This window comes from Eublepharis macularius, chromosome 12, assembly GCF_028583425.1.
Source record: "Eublepharis macularius isolate TG4126 chromosome 12, MPM_Emac_v1.0, whole genome shotgun sequence".
In the NCBI taxonomy this organism is placed as follows: Eukaryota; Metazoa; Chordata; class Lepidosauria; order Squamata; family Eublepharidae; genus Eublepharis; species Eublepharis macularius.
The window spans coordinates 57,811,462-57,828,501 of record NC_072801.1 but is presented as its reverse complement, the minus strand read 5'-3'; the positions used below and the strand labels follow the sequence as shown (position 1 = coordinate 57,828,501).

The 17,040-nt window shown below is 45.6% G+C and overlaps 1 protein-coding gene across 1 annotated transcript in view; it reads left to right on the top strand.

Annotated features, from left to right (window-relative positions):
- Positions 1 to 17,040, top strand: part of KREMEN2 (kringle containing transmembrane protein 2) — a 36,872-nt gene that overhangs the window by 2,752 nt on the left and 17,080 nt on the right. Inside the window, exons 2-4 of the mRNA XM_054994708.1 lie at positions 8,584 to 8,850; positions 9,767 to 9,891; positions 16,144 to 16,297. Of these exons, the coding sequence (XP_054850683.1) occupies positions 8,584 to 8,850; positions 9,767 to 9,891; positions 16,144 to 16,297 (546 nt within the window). The remainder of the gene's footprint in view (positions 1 to 8,583; positions 8,851 to 9,766; positions 9,892 to 16,143; positions 16,298 to 17,040) is intronic.

Sequence of the window (17,040 nt, the reverse complement as noted above, 5' to 3'; positions counted from 1 at the left end):
CAGCTCCTGCTGGCAATATGTTTTTTGAAGCCCTGTTGAAATCCATTCATTTTGCTACTTCTTAACTTATGTTACCCACAACAAGCGGCACAGATTTACATTTTTTTCTGCTTTTGTAGTACATGGGTGTGAGCTGCCCCCATGGACCTTTGGTGGTTGCAAGGAGAGAACTGAGGTTATTCTGGATTAATGAATGCACACTGGCAAGGCATATTCCTAAAAACAAAACCCTTTAGGGGGAAAAACTGAACCAGCCAGTAGCCACCTTGTGTTTATGAACTCTATCAGTTAATTATGGTCTCATGCTTATTGGGTGAGTTGGGGCTTCAGATTCCCATTAGCTATTATGATTTGGAACATGGAACCAGAGGGCTGGTACTTACTGGAGACTGATTAATTAGTGCAGAATATTTAGCAGTAGGCTATATCCATAAGATACTTGGTTCTGCTGAATTATTCATAGCTGTGCAAACAAAACTGATTCACTGCCTTCAGGCCTGGACACTTGGCCATGCTCACCCAAGTTACTCTGTAGGACATCCATCATTTGCTCTTATAATGAAATCTACTGCACAGATCAAATTGTCTGTCTTTTGAGACCTCAGAGATTAGCTGAATCTTGCGGGTTTTTCTCTCCCCATCTGTTGTAGTTTGCAGAGTGCCTTAGGTTTTCTCTGACCCCTGAGTCAACTCCTCTTTAAGATATCCCGTCTTGAAAAAGCCTGATGGCTCCTGAAGGTGGTTGGGTCATTTTTTGAGGCTGAGAGGTGTCTTGTAGATCGGTTATCTGTGCAGTTCAAAGCAGGACACAGACTGTATTTATAAAGTGGTATGTTTTGTAGTGTGTGTGGGGCGGGGGAGAGGGACCTCATTCCAATGTACACACAATCTCATACCTGCCAAAGTTTCATAGATGAAAAGAGATACTTTAGTATACTTTTTATCACCCTTGTTTTTACACTGTCTACTAGGATTGTCTACTGTTCTGGCAAAAATTGTGTCCTGTTCCTTTAATAGAGGTTTAAGGATATGTTATTTATCTCCATGCCATGCAAAACATCAGATTCCCATTTCTACATATGATGCCTCTATTAAAGGGACAGGACATCTTTCTCCATGCCAGTTTGCAACCGTTTTGACTTCTCTCCTCCCCATGGTTATGCATTGTGGAAAGTATTGTGCTGTGTGGTGCATTTCATTTAAAGGGGCAATTTATTTATTTGTGCTATTTTTAGTCCACCTTTCTCACTGAGACTCAGTGTAGGTGAATACAATCAATGGCCGGGACATTCAATAAACATTCAATAAAAATTCAATAGGATAAGGATTGCAGAAAAACAAGGAGAAATCTGATACAGACCTGAAAATAAAACAAAATGTAAGCAAATTGACATGACATATTGCACGATGTGGAACTTTCCAGTAGGAATATACCTACAGCAACAGAGTACACATTGTTATAGTCTACAGTCTCTGTCCCAATCCAGATATGGTTTGAAGGGAAATGGTACGGAACTTGAAACCACCTGATAGAGCTAAGTTAAGTCTGGATCAGTCATCTAGGGCAGTGTGTTGAATGGAAGATTGCACACAATGTGCTTTAGTGTTCATGTGCAAATGCTGTAAAATCAAGCTTCATCTACCTTGCTATCTCAGACTCAGAAGAATGGGTGGAGAAGTCTGAGGAATGGAAAGTAACAACAACAACATGCTTATATACCGCTCTTCTAGACAGATAAGTGCCCCAATTAGACTGGTGAACAAAGTCAGCATTATCATTATCCCCACAATACAGCTGGGGAGCTGGGGCTGGTAAATCCAATCACTGATTCTTAAAAGGAATTATAGCCCTGGGATTTTACTTCCACTTTTAGTATCACACCTTGTTTCAAGACACTCAGAATGGTGCAGATTTTCTTCCAGTTTTTCCTCACAACAATCTTGTGCGGTAGGTTAGGCTGAGAGAAAGAAAGTGACTGGCCCAAAATCATTGAGTGAATGGATCTTCCCAGTTTGAATTTGACACATTCGCTGTGTCGCAGTCGCTGTTTTTTTTAAATCATGCTCATAAAAAGGACATTTAAAAAACCCAAAACATCTTGCCTCACTTCTAAAACTCATCAGAGAAGAGGTCTGCTCCTTGCTCTTATGATCTGAATGGAGGGGCCAAAGCAAGCCCACACCCCTGCAATTCTGGAAAGGCTAGGTTCAGATAGAAAGAATATACTAGGCCCAGATCTGGCCATACAGGGCTTTGTAGGCAGATTGCACCATTTCCTTCTACGAAAAAAAGAGCGAATTAATGAAGTGGCAATTAAGTAATTTATTTGTCAAGACCATAAATCATTATAATGATAAAAGAGTAAGTTACAGTTCCATAAATCATAGTATTATGCATCATGACAACCCTCCATTTATGTGTTCTGCTTCAAGCTTTTGATGTGCTTTGGTGGCTCTGGAAGGAAAAGAAATGATTTTCTGTACAATGGGTTGATCTAAAGGTGCCCTTCCAAACCCTGGAAGATTCTTTCAGTCATGAAAAGAATCTGTTTTGGTGGAATCCTTTTGTAAGTGGAAAGGTCTTCCTTAAACTGAAAGATACCTTTGGAGTCAATGCAGTGTCCACGTTTCTGTCAATAAGTAACAATTTTTGGTATCATAATAACATGCGACAATGAGTTCCACGGGTCATTTGGGCATGGGTGAAGAAAGAGTCAGTATGGAGCAGGGGCTAGAGTGTCAAAGTGGATCCAGGAAAACCCATGTTCAGATCCTAATTGGATCATGAGTCTCACTGGGTGACCTTGGGCCAGTTGCTTTTTCTCAGCCTAAACTATCTCAAAGGGTTGTTATGATGAGGAGGAGGTTCAAATGCTGAGTTGATTACGGACTGTATCACTTTAGACTGTGAGTGGGGAACAACACTTTGGATGTTGCCCCTGCATAGAAAAACCCTGGAAACAGAAAATTAGCGTAACAGAGAGAAAGAACCTTTATCTACTTTGCTGGCTTTCTCTTTGCAGTTAGGGTTTTTTAGCATAGGGAAATATTTTAAAAAACGGGGTTCCACAGCTGCCAGCAGAAGTTATCATCCTTCCTACCCACATCAGCATCTACCACCTCATTCTGCTGCGTATGCTATGTGCTACCATACTTTAATCAGCTCTCAGACGATTCCTTATTTTTGTATACACAAAACACACACACCAAGCTCCTTCCTTTATAGCTTCTCTGGCTCTGTTCTTTTCCCTTTAGAGAGCTGAAGGGTGGGTAAACAGCATGCCAAGGCAGATTTCCCCCCCTTTCAAATTTTACGGTATAACACTTTCTGCATCAACTTGTCAGCAGAGTGTCTGCCACAGACTCACTTCTCTTGGCAGAGGATTGTGAGGTGTGTTTCAAGGCATACAGCTGTTGATTACATTTTTATCCTGCCTCCCTTCTAAGGATCTCAGAGCAGTGTACATTATTCTTCCCGCCTCTGTTTTAAGCTCACAGCAACCCTAATGAGGTAGATGCAGCTAAGAGGAAAAGCCTGGCTCCCAGTTGCCCCAGCTTCCTGACTGACTGAGGATTTGGCCCCTGGTCTCTGCTAGAACCTTCCATCGCATCACACCACACGGTCTAGGCCTTGACACTATCAACCTGTATGTGAGGGCCCGGCCTAGAACAGCCCCAGTGTTCTCCCGCATCCCCACAAGGCTGGGGGAAATCAGTGGTGGATTTTCAAGGGAGCTTGGCTGCTATTACTGATGCCCTTGCTGAAGAAGTGTCCAAGGAATTCCAGGGGTCCCTGGAACACACTTTAAAAACAAACATACTTTGAAAACAACCGTGTGAACGCACTCCCTGCTATGCGGATATATATTTAGTGAGGATATGTTCTGAATTCTTGTCTATCCCTTTCTGAACAGCCTCTCGGCCTTTCGACAGCTGCAGCCCCAGCAGAGGAAGCCTTTCACAATGGTCCCAAAATAACTAATCCTACGTTTGTCGGAATCGAGTTATTTTCCCTGGCCGCGTGCATTCACAGCGTATTTCTTCAGCAATCCCACCTCCACTGGCCATTGCAGAATCCTGGGCCATTTGCCCCTCTGATGTACCCCCCCAGTTCTTTGTCTGCCCCCCTACTCCCTCAAGGCCATCTCACATTCTCCCCTTCATCCCCCCCTCCCAAGACAGCCCCCCACTGGGCCCAAGCAACCGCTAGAAGCCTCAGCTGCCAACAGGCACCACCTGCTAGACTGCCAGGCTCCGGCCTCCATCGGCTTCTCCACATCCCCCCATCCCTTCTCCCTCCGGCCTCTAACCCCTTTTGCTTTATATCAGCCACCTGTTTATTATGTTCTCAGCTATTTCCATCCCGAGCAACAGGTGGGGCCTGCTTGTCCCCTTGGGGCTCTGGTCTGCTTTGGCTGGAAAAGCATCTGGTTACACCCCGAGAGGTTTGGGCTGGGGCGGGGGAAATGGTGACAAGGGAAGGGAAGCAAAACTCCTGAGTCTATTCCCAGCTGTGGAAGGTCTTTAATATGTCTGGGATCAGACCCGGAAAGCTCAGAGCCAGGACTTCTGGGTTTTGTGAGAGACACAAAGCAAATGGATATTTCTCACAGTCCCGTGGCCTGAAGTGGGGGTGGGGTGGGGGTGCGTTCTCTCTCTCCCACAGACCAGATTACATTGACACTTGGTATTGGGCCTGATTTGAGCTTGAAGGATTTGCACAAGGTTTATGCAAAAAGGGGAGATGTATAGAGTCCAGATTCTGCATCTATAACCTTTGCATTCTGCAGTCCGTTTTAAATGGGCACATTTACATGGGTTTGTAATTTGGGCAAATGGATATTGCTTCTGCTGTTCCTAAGAAAAGGGAAGGAGGTATGTCAAGCACTTGACATTGTTTCCTCTGACCACTGAGAATCTTGTTCTTATCCCCCAGATTATACTTTTGGTTATTTCACATTCCTAATACATATACACAGAGCACCCATTGCTGGCCACAATCCTGACAGATGGGCACTGCTGAATTTTTAAAGCAACAGGTGTGAGGGCTTCAACCGTAATTTCTGATTTGGCATCTCTGCCTCCTTGATTCTAGAGGACAGGCTATGATATATCAAGAGGGAGGGAGAAAACACTTTATGCATGCCCAGAAGTGCTCTGTCCTTTATTGTAACCACTACATGAGTTTGGGGGGATTGAAAAGAAGTTCTCTGGGGCTGAAAAATAGCTGATGAGGACTAGCTTGAAACCCACTCTTGGGTCAAAAGGACCAACTGCTGACCTTGACAGAGGTCAAAGGAATGAATGGAGGGGGGGGGATCCTATCTGCCTCCTCCTCCCTCCACAGCTTCGCCTGCACTTGACTATCTTGGCACGGCTGATTAAATGTGCCTTTGAAGGCTTTGATCCTCCTCCATCCCCTCCTCCCCAAGTGTAAGATCTAAAAAGGTCTCCTGTGTTTCTTTTGCCTACAGCCAAGGCTCACACGACACTCTCCACACCGATTCCCTTTGAATCTTCAAAGTCTTAGCATGCTTTAACCGATTACACATTTAGCATCTCTAATCTCTTTTGGCCCCCACCCTGGAGGCAGCCTTGGGACATGTCCCTCTTTTCTTTCAAGCTTGTCTTGTCACGCTTGCTCTGATGTTCCTCCAGCTCCGCATGGGGGGGGGGGAGTTGAGAGGAGGGGCAGCTGAAAGTCCCTTGTGAACTCTCAAAGAATGGGAGAGTCCTTCCCTACACAGGTCTTTTCAAGTCCTGCAAATCTGACTGATATTTGGGGTGCAGGAATGGCTCCAAGCCTTAGTTTGGATCTAGCCAGCTCTTTCGCTAAATTCTGCCCATCTTTATTATAGCCCTTGTCTCACATATGGCTTTTGTGATGCAGGCCCCATGACTCCAGCATAGCCTTTTTGCTGGTCAGATGGGACTCCCTTTTCCCCTCTTCACCAGTGGAAAAGCTGGCTGGATCCAGGCCATTATTCCTTTTTAAAAACAGGCCCAGGGGGACAGTGTTTTCCCTAATAATATGATTCCCCTCTGGAACTCAGCCACCAGATCTAGTTTTTCACCCAGTGCTTTAATTTGTGGTCCAGTGGGATCAGGAATCTGCTCATTTGCCCATCTCCCCAGGCCTGTTCTCTTGGGCTAGGGTTGCCAATTGACCAGGGAAAAAAATCGCTCTGGTCTGTTTTTGTGCCTTTAACAGCAGCTTGAGCGAAAGATATCGGCAGGTAAATTTTTTACCACACAGAAACAAATGCAACCAAATGCTAAGGTTTGCAGAAGCTTATTTACTTTTACCTCACTTTTCTCCCTGATGGAGACCCAAAGCAGATTACAGTATCATTTTCTTTTCCTTCCTTTCATCTTCACAACAACTACCTTGTAAGGTAGGCTAGGCTGAAAGAATGACTGGCCCAAGATCACCCAACAAGCTTCCATGGTAATGTGGTGATTTGAACCCAGGGCTCCTAGTTAGGCACACTTTTTTACAAAGTTGGTGTTCCTACTGGGGGCTGGCAGAAAAGGAGACAGGATGCCGGGTGTTTGGGAGATGTACAAACATAAAAGGAAGATCAAAAACAGCTGTGGAGAGATGCTGAAGCACACATGAAAAAGACACCTGCAAGTATTGGCAGTCCAGACATGTTTAGAAAATATCTTTATCAAGGGAAATTATACATATGATTTCTTCATGAACCTGTTCAACAAAGCTGCATGCGGCTGATGCTTCAAACAAACCCCATCTATGCCTGTTCCTCAGTGATCCTGTGGGATATGCAGAAACCTAACATGAGTATTACATGGTGATTGGCAACTTCTACCACCCCCATTGCATTTGGGACATCAGCTAAGAAAATCCACAAAGGATTCTTCAAGAATCGCCTTTTTCAAGAGTTTTAAATTGGCACGTCCACCTTCTCATAGTGCCACCTGGGAATTTTAGTGCCAGGGTAGGCAGGCAGCAGATCTTTGTCTAAACAATTGAGTGATGCTTTTGTGATGACGGTCCAGTTCTTGGACTGTAGATAGAGCTGGGCCAGTTGTGAAGGGGGACTCTTATTGATTTAAGCTATCCGTGAGGATGGTTACTGTTCGAGATCAAATAAGGGGATAAAGTAATCAAGTTCCAAGACTGCACCAATCATGGCCAGCCTCTACTGCTTGGTCTGATAAATAAGACTTTGAATCACTGATTCGTTCAACCTACTTCACAGGGTTGATGTGAGGATAAAATGGAGGATGGGAAAGAAGTGCCCCTGAGCATCTCGAAGGGCAGGATAAAAGTGTGACAATCATATACTATCTCCAAATATGTATTATTATCAGCAAGAGGTCAAGGTAACCATTATTAGGAGCAGTTAAAAATTCGTTATCATGAGTTGGAGATTGTCCAACTTCATCTATGGTGGTTAGGAAAGTAGCCAATTATTTTATGGGGTCCAATGACTGTGCTTGATCTGCAGACATTAGGAACCAAGGCTTTCAAGAGCATGGTTCCAGGTCTTCTGAAACCCTAGAATCTCTATTCCTAGAAACTGAGCACTAGAAATCAGGACTTGTGGGTTTTATCAGAGCTGGTGTAATGCAGTAATGGAGACTTCCATGTCAGGAAGTTCCTTGCAGTAATAATTTCTTTCATTGTACAAAGCATTTCAGGTACTGTGCCTTATAAGCTTTGCAATGGACCTGCAAGGTAGGAAATATTCAGGCCAGCCTGTATCTGACACTGGAGACTTATGAGTGGAACTCTAAACATGTTATTTTGCTAAAAGCAGCCATGCTGGCTCTGATATGGATCAGGGTTGCAGAACTGGGGAAAGGTAGGTTTAAACTCTTCCCTTTCCCTGTATTCTGACCAAACCCAGCTTATAACTGTCTGAGAAGGGCCAGATAGCACATCTGGCATGAATTTCCAATTACAGAACTCTGTCAGGTGTCATTTGACCTTTATTACCACCACATTGCAGATGAGATGTCTGGGAGAGAATGACTTGCTTGAGGCAAACTGGGGAGTTCAGAATTGTGGTAAGATTTGAACCAGAGGCCTCCCAGTGTAGTGGAGCCTGGCACTACACTAGCCAAGCTCCATTCTTTGGCAAGCTCATTAGAAGGCCTCCAGATAAGCATCTCCAGCCTCAGTTTCCTTTCTCTCCCCTTCCAGTCTCCAATGCAACCATAATAACACCAGCCAATCTTACAGAGATCAAGTGGATGCAAAACACTTAGGCCGTTTCCAAACTGCCTTAAAATAGCGGCAGGCTCCTGGAACGCTGGCGGCTTCTTCGTGCGATATGAACTGAAAAAACGCCCCTGTGCCTCTGAACGATTCACATATTACAAACAGGTGGTTGTTTCAAGGTGAGACCCAACTGCCAATGATGTGTCCCACCTGGCAAGGTCCTTCTCCATTTTCCTGAAACGTGGGGCAGGCACCCCATTTGAGAAACAGTGCTCAGAAGAGTCACATATGGCTCTCAAGCCACTGAGTGAGTACCATTGAGATAATCCAAGGGAACATTATGGGACACTGTTCCACTGACCATCTCTTTCTCCCACTTTTCTTCCATTCCCCAGAGTTGTCCGAATGTTTTATGGTGAATGGGGCTGATTATCGAGGAACGCAGAACCGGACCTCACTAGAGAGCACTGGGCGGCCCTGCCTCTATTGGAACCAGACACGGGAGCATGTTTACAACACGGCCAAGTACCCCAATGGCGAATGGGGATTGGGTAGCCATAACTACTGCCGGAACCCAGATGGTGATGTGCAGCCATGGTGTTATATCTCTGAGAACGAGGAAGGGATCTACTGGAAATATTGCGACATCCCTACCTGCCACAGTGAGTGCTGAGAGGCTGGGCAGCCAATGGGAAGGAGAGATTGTTGCCAGGCAACAAGAGGAAGGAGACCCAGAGTGTCCAGCTAAGAGTTACATCAGGAATATGACCAGATGCGAGTGGGGAGCCTGGAGGGACCAGGCCTTCTCAGGAATATTCTAGTCCACCTTTCTTGAATATTCAGCTGTGTGTGTTTTTAAGTCTTTGTATCTTAATAATAAATAATAATAATAATATTTGATTTATATACCGCCCTTCAGGACAACTTAATATCACACTCAGAGCGGTTTACAAAGTGTATTATTATCCTCACAACAATCACCCTGTGAGGTGGGTGGGGCTGAGAGAGCTCTGAGAGAGCTGTGACTGAACCAAGGCCACCCAGCTGGCTTCAAGCAGAGGAGTGGGGAATCAAACCCAGCTCTCCAGATTAGAGTCCTGCCACTCTTAACCACTATGCTAAACTGGTTCTCTTATACACAAGATACAAAGAAAAATATGCAGAGACGATTCTACCGAGTTGCACTTTAGAAATTAAATTTGCCAGGGCCCAGTTGATATTTTGAGAGTGACAGATACTGTATTGAAGCTATGTAGGTATAATCACCATCATCACTATCACCATCATCATAGTACATTTTTATCCTGCCCTTTGTCCAATTAGCTCAGGGTGGTATATATGATTCTCCCCTTCTCCATGTTTCTTTCACAACAACCCTGTGAGTTAGGTTAGGCTGAGAGAAGGTCACCCAGTGAGCTTCAGGCAAGAGTGGGGGATTTTACCCAGAGTTTTCCAGATCTAGACAACACTCTCACAACAGTGCACCCAATCAGCGATCGGGATGGGAATCCATTGGGAATATAGTATAAGAGAGAAATACTGGGAGATCGTCTGACTACAATCCTTCGTTCTCTCCAGTGCCTGGTTATGTCGGCTGCTTCCTGGATTCTGGGACTCCTCCGGCGCTGAGCGGAAGCAGTGGCACCTCCACCAAGCTCACGGTGCAAGTATGCCTCAGCTTCTGCCGCAAGCAGGGCTATAAGGTAAAGCCCCCTTCTCAAATAGGGAGCATGCTGGCACTGCAAATTTAATCCAGTTGAACGCTTCCTCTCCCCAAGGGAAACTTGAGAACTGTAGTTCTGTGAGGGGACCTAAGGGTATCTAACAAACTCCAGTTACCATGATACTTCTGTGGGAAGCCATGATACGTTGGTATAAAAGCAATAGACACTTTAGTACAATCTAGGACTTTGAAAGTTGTCAGCTTTTTTATTGGTGCTTACTCCATGTCTTGGGAAGCTTCACCAGCTGATTTCTGCAAGTTGAGCTGATAGAGGTACAAAAGCAGGCCTCTTCTGGTCTGCTGCCCACCCTAGAGGCCATGGCCCTGTCTTTCCAATCTTTCTCTCCATAAATTATCATTCAGGTTACATGCAGCCAAGCAGTGTACAGAACTGGAAACATTGTCAAGGTTAGGTCTAGGGGTGAGAGGGATCTCCCTCTATAGGTGCAAACCATTGTTGAGGGGAGGCTTCCTCTTTGCCCCAATTTGTCCACCTCAGAGTGGGAGAAAATTAGGCAGGGATAACATCACATATGTCCATGGTGTTCTAGGAATTTTTCCAATCTCGGTGGTCTTTACCATAGAGATTGGGGAAATTCCAAGAGTGTCATGCCGCATAGTGATGTTTACTTCTGTGTTCATCGCATCATATGGTGTTCTCCATGCCCAACTCCCAAAAGTGTCCAGGATTGCCAGGCACAGGCCTGGCAACCCGAGTTGAGAAAGATGTGAATCCTTTCCTTCAATTACTACCCTTACTGGTGCTGTCTTTCTTAGAGAGGTGGCTTGATAGGAGGTAAATTTTAACCACTCTCTTACTGGTACTCTGTACCATTCTCTATGTGTGAAGTCACCACTGACTTATGGTGACCCCAGCAAGGCAAGTGAGAAGCAGCGATAGTTCGCTATTGCCTTCCTCTGGAGAGTCTTCCTTGGTGGTCTCCAGTCCAAGTACTGACCCTGCTTAGCTTCTGTGATGTGACAAGATCAGGCTATACCATGCTGCCTTCCATACCATTCTGTACCAGCCTCCTTTCATCCCTGAGAGGTCCCCATTGACCACCAAAAAGATTGTGCTGGGGATCATGGGACCTGAGTCATGTAGGACGTGGGCTATAGTAAGGAGAGGAATTGGATGACAGAGTGAAAAAGCTCTCTGGATGCAGCCCTATGTCTTGATTCATACAGATCTCCCAGCCCCCTTTCCTGATCAGCCTGGTAACCTTCTGTGTCTCGGCCAGTTGATGAGAGTGGAAGCTTCCCAACTGGTCTGCCTGATACTTGGCCAGGAATGAGATGGAGTAGCATTTGTTTTGTCTCCCAGCCTTTCCAGACTATCAATTTTTATTGGCGCAACCAATGCACAGTTGTTAGCCATTTGTTGCGCTTGGTTTGGACAGCGGCCCTTGCAGCAGTATGCGCCTGTGCCATAGAGACGGCATTTCCTGATCATTTCCCACACTGTATTTTCTACCTGGGAAAATGCTGTTCTCCCCCCTGCCCAGCATTTGCATCCCTTCAGTAATTCTCACAGGAAGGGCTTAGTAATAGACGGGGCTTGTGGAGGCCCAGTGGGATATTTTCAGCTCTTTCCCTCTGAATTTTCAGCTGTCTGTTTTTTAATTTAAAATGTTCATGTTCCTTTTATTTATGGAAACATGGGTGGGGAGGGGACAAGGGGGTATACAGAAGCATTATTCCACCCAGTTGCTCCATAAGAAATACATTTCTGCTCCCAGCTTCTAATGTTCTAGCCAATGGCTTGGAACCAAGAGAGTGTTTACATGCAGGGCATGATTTCCGACAGGGGAGTGCGACTTTCTCACCTCCCTCTTGCTGCTGCTGCCCAAAATGCCTCGGAAAAGCTGTTCCAGGACCAGCATTCTGGAGGGCATTTGGGGTTGCAATGGGAGGAGGCAAGTGAAAATGTTGAGCTCCATACGCAGAAACTGTTCTAGCCATGGAAATGCTCCGTCAGAGTCCTGCCATTGATTATAGCAATGCTGGGGCGATGAGCGAGTACTCTGACATATGTTTTTGTTCAATTAAGATTGTATTGCATTTTATGAGCATGAGGCAGTGAAGGAAGTTCAGTTTAAACACATGCATAATTTGCATGCTGCTTTGCATAGAATTATGGACCCTCCTGTGTCTTCTAACCTTTGAACCCCACACCTAACATGTCAGCCAGGTGCCTGCAAGCAGCTCTTGGGTGTGGCCTGTACCTGCTGAAGCAGCTTTCATAGACTGAAGCCATTGTGAACTTTTTTCCAACTTTAATTGTGTCCGTTTCATTAAGGATTCCATCTATTTTGTTTATGATGCATTTTAAAAATACCCATGACCAGACATTGCTCTGCTATACCACTAACCTTTAAAACATTGATAAAATTATCATTTGAAAGAGGCATTGCTGCTGCTTGGAGTATTTATTTATTTATTAATCCGTCTTTCTCACTGAGACTCAAGACGGATTACATAGTGTGAGATTAGTGCAGTCAATATCAAGGACTCTTTTCTATTTTGCTACTACAGACTAACATGGCTAACTCCTCTGGGTCAATATCAAGGACGCTCCTCCATATTTATTTATTTAAAACATTCCAATGTAGCCTTTTGATCCAAAGAGTGCCCAAGGCAGTGAACACTAAAACATATCAAACATTTCAAACATTGAAACAACATTTAAAATACAAATTATATATAAAATGTTTAAAACTATTAAATAAACATGTAAACAGATAGACACACTAACAGCAGAGCCTGTTGTCTGAAAAAATACAACGGGCTCTAGCAGCGGGGCTTTGGGAAGGCTGTGCTGGTGCAGCCCTTCTGAGGCATCATAGCAGCTATGGAGGCAGCAGAAAGCCTCGCCCGCCTGCCCCCCCCGGCCTTCCTGCCACCTCCGCGGTGTGTTGGAAGGGATGCATTGGGAGGGGCACACCACAGCGACCATGGAGGTGGCGGAGAGCCTGCCCCTGCCCCGTGTGGCCTTCCCACTGCCTCCATGGTGTGTTGTGAGTGACGCACCACAGCAACTGTTGAGGCGGTGGCGAGCCTGCCCCCCGCCCACCAGGGTGGCTGCAGGGCTGCGATACGCCTTCCCACTGGCTCCACCAGGGCTGGCGTGTCCATGGAGGTCTGGCAGCCACCTCGAGCACTGAGGCACCGGAGGGGGGTACCGGGGGGTGGGGGCGCGTGCTGCAAAGCTGGCAGCAGCAGTGCTGGTGGCTGAGTGGAAGGGCTGGGAAGCTGCCCGCGCATTGCCCTGGCTGCCTGCTGCACCTGGCCTGCAGCTGCTGTGCCTGGCTGGGAGCATGTGCTGGCGGTGGCAGCACAGGACAGTCTGAGTGGGCAGCCTCCCAGCCCTTTCTCTCAGTTGCTCTGTGCTGCCACCGCCACCTACACACAGCTGTGGGCCAGCCGCAGCAGGCAGCTGGGGTGGTGGGGAGCAACTGAACAGGAGGGCTGGGAGGTCACCCGCATACCGTCTCAGCTGCCTGCCACACCAATGGGGCTCAAAATTAACACAGGAGAGAGGTGCGGGATGAATCAGCAAACAAACTGTATAAACCGCACCCTACTAACTAGATTATATGAATATATCAACTTGTTTAATAAAGCACTTTCATAAGAATCATTAATACAAGCATAATACAAATTCACATCATCTGAGGATCCACATCCATCATAACCCAATTCAAATATATAATTTTTGTTGTGCTGTGCAAGATTCTAATATAATATAATAGCAGTTACCTTTATTATTATGCTTGTATTAATGATTCTTATGAAAGTGCTTTATTAAACAAGTTGATATATTCATATAATCTAGTTAGTAGGGTGCGGTTTATACAGTTTGTTTGCTGACACCAATGGGGCTGGCTCGCAGCAGCATGTTGCATAATGATGTCACATGCAGTGATGTCATCACACAGTCTGGGTGCGAACGTGCACACACAAAGCGTGCGCGCGTGGGGGCAGCAACAGCCCTGAAGCTGCCCCTGGCCTCAGGCACCAGGAACTCTGGCACTGGCCCTGGGCTCCGTGGTCCCTCAGAGGCCTTCTGCAGGTGGCACAGAAGCCCTGCGCAGACCTCTGAAGGCCCTGCCACGCTGTGCCAAAAACTCACTTTTATCCTGGTGCAGGCAGACCCGCAGACCCCTCAGTGCGCCTGCGCCAGGCTAAAAAGTGAGTCATCGCCAATATGGCTCACCTTTTATGTAGTAAGATAAATAGGGAGGGAGGCTAACAAGAATTAGTGAAGGAACACCAAACGAAACAAAAAATCTTAACCCGCTGGTCGAAGGCAACAATAGGAGAAGAAAGACAAATCTCTGTGGGCAGGGAGCTCCAAAGTTTTGGTACCATGATTGAGAAGGCCCTTTCTTGGGTCACCCCCCATCTAGCCTCAGATGGTGGGTTAACTGAGACAGGGCCTCTGAAGATGACTGGAGAGGTTGGGGAGGTTCATATGGGAGGAGGTGGCCCTTCAGGTATGTTGACCCCAGGCCATATAGGGATCTAAGGGCTTTAGCCTCTGGTAAAAAGTGTTGGCAGGTTTTTTTTGCATTGTTTTCAAACCTGCAACACTTATTTGCTTAGAGGCATTAGAGATAAAAGAACTGTATATGAGCACACTGTGAGGTGTGAAACTGCTTTGAAAATGTTTTCAGTTCCTTTAAAAATTGTTGTCTGATTCCAGTTTAACAACCTATGGATTGGGATTGCTCTTCATTCTCTTGCCAACTTCCTCTTTCTTGTCTTCTTTGCTTTAAGCTTTTTGTACATACTTGCAAATGTCTATGAAAGCCTTGTTCCTCTATATCGAGCTTCTACTCCTCATTAGAACCTTCACTGTGAAGGTAGAAACCCCTGTAGTTAAACCTATGAAGATATTTCTTACTTGTGTTTCTTTCCTCTTCATGTTTCCTGCCCCATCTTCTTCTGTTACATTCAAGTTTTTTCTTGACGCAGGCTGCACCTCTGTTCATGGTTGGTGCAAACACCCATGTCATGCTTGTGTACTCCCTCTCCTCAAGCATCATGATTGAAACCTTGTTTTATTTATTTATTAAAGTAAAAAAAATTCAATTAATAAACTCAAACACATAAGACAGAAACTAAAGTAACCTTATTTTATTGAAAACATTCTGCCTTATGGCCCTCAAGGTAGCTTACAGCCGACATAAGAATACATTAAAACCTCAATTTCACTTTTCCGGTTTGGGAAATCTTTGATCAAATTCCACTCACATTTATGTGTTACAGAAAACCGAGCACAGTTTTCCCAAACCAGGAAGCCTTTCTACTGCGGTCCCTTTGAAGGGAAGAGCCACATTTGAACCTGTTGCAAAGAAACCGAGGTTTGTTGTGACATCTGAGACATTTTTTGATGTTACAAGCACGCATGCTGAGAGCATACCAACCTTGTGTGATGGGTGTGCATGCTATCTGTGATCCTCCTAATATGCACAGTTGCCATGTTGCTGTGAACAGGGGCAACATGTACACACATGGTAAATATGCATGTTGCCCTGTTCATGTAACATGACAATCATGCATATGGGGAAAATTGCAGGTAGTGTATGCTGCTGTTATGTACTGGGTGGAGTCCTCGTACGTGTGACTGTAACATCTTAAAAGGTCTCTGATTGCAGCTGCATAATATTTATGTCATTTATAGTCCGCCTTTCTCACTGAGACATCTGTTCATGGCTTTTCCCACTTGACCCTGTCTATGCTACTTTCCTTCCCACTGTGAGCAGAACCACAAGTGACGCCTGACACAGGTTGGACACTTGTCAGCTTCCCTCAAGTTTTGATGGGAAATGTAGGCAGCTTGGCGGAATGTTGGACAAGTGACAGTTGAAAAGTCCATTGGACAGCAGTCAGAGAGCGAAGCTGCGAGACCAGGATGCCTACATTTCCCATCAAAACTTGAGGGAAGCTGACAAGTGTCCAATCTGTGCCTTTTGTCACTTGTGGTTCTGCTCACGTCCTTTCTTCATCTTTATATTAAGGCAGGGCTTGTTAGTGTTTAATTTTTGTACAGCCACTAATTACTTTAGACCCCTTTATAAACAATAATTATGCTTTCTTATCCTATGATCCACAGCCTCAGCCATGTGATTTAATAAACCCCATCCTAGGGTCATGGGTAGGTTGTAGAGAGAGATTCCTCCTCCTCACCTGCACATTTTCCTATCATCTCTTTCTCTTTTCTTTGCAGTTTGCAGGGGTAGAAGCTGGCTACGCGTGTTTCTGTGGCCACGAGGGGGATATCCGCCGCAGCCAGCCAGTGAGCGCTGTGGAATGTGACCAAGTCTGCTTTGGCAAGTCCAGCGAGCTGTGTGGGGGGGACGGGCGGATCGGTATATATAACGGTAAGTGTGCAGAAGCACAAGCACCATTCTGGATAACTCTCTCAACCCAAGTGTATTTGATTTAAATCAGACGTCCATTAGATGGCAGAAAGACCCTAAATCTGTAGCCACAGAAAGTAGTGGATGATATTTTGGGGTCTGCAGTCACACTGAGGAGCCATGGAATTGGGCAGGCCTTGTGATTTTTGTCATGAGATGTTTGGTTTGGGCCTGGGTGATGTAATGGGGGGAATCATTTGTGGGCAGTGCTGGCTAAACCTAAAGGAACAGAACACTCCATGCCAATCTTGTCCTGTTCCTGTCAGCAAACGTCCAGGCTTTGTGTGATTCCAGTATGAGAATACTAAAATCTCATAACCTGTGGGTAGGGTTGCCATCTCTGAGTGGGAATTTTGTGGAGCTTTGGGGTGGAGTTTGGGGAAGGATCTCAGCAGGGATGTGATGCCATAGAGTCTGCCATTTTTTCCAGGGCAACTGATCTCTGCAGTCTAGAGATCAGTTGTGATTCCTGGAGAACCCCAGCCCCCTTCTTGAGATGGGTAGCCTCAAGTGTGGGACCATCTACGCTTTTAAAGACCTTTTTAAACCTCCCCCCAACTTCTGCTTTAGTACTTTACCTTATTTTAGCCAGCAGACTGTTTCTCCTTTGTCAGAATCTTGCCCACTTAGTAAGACCTTGCATGAACCTATCTGGATACTCCTGCCTTCTGTGGCAAGGTGTTTGGTGACCAGGAAGAGGACTT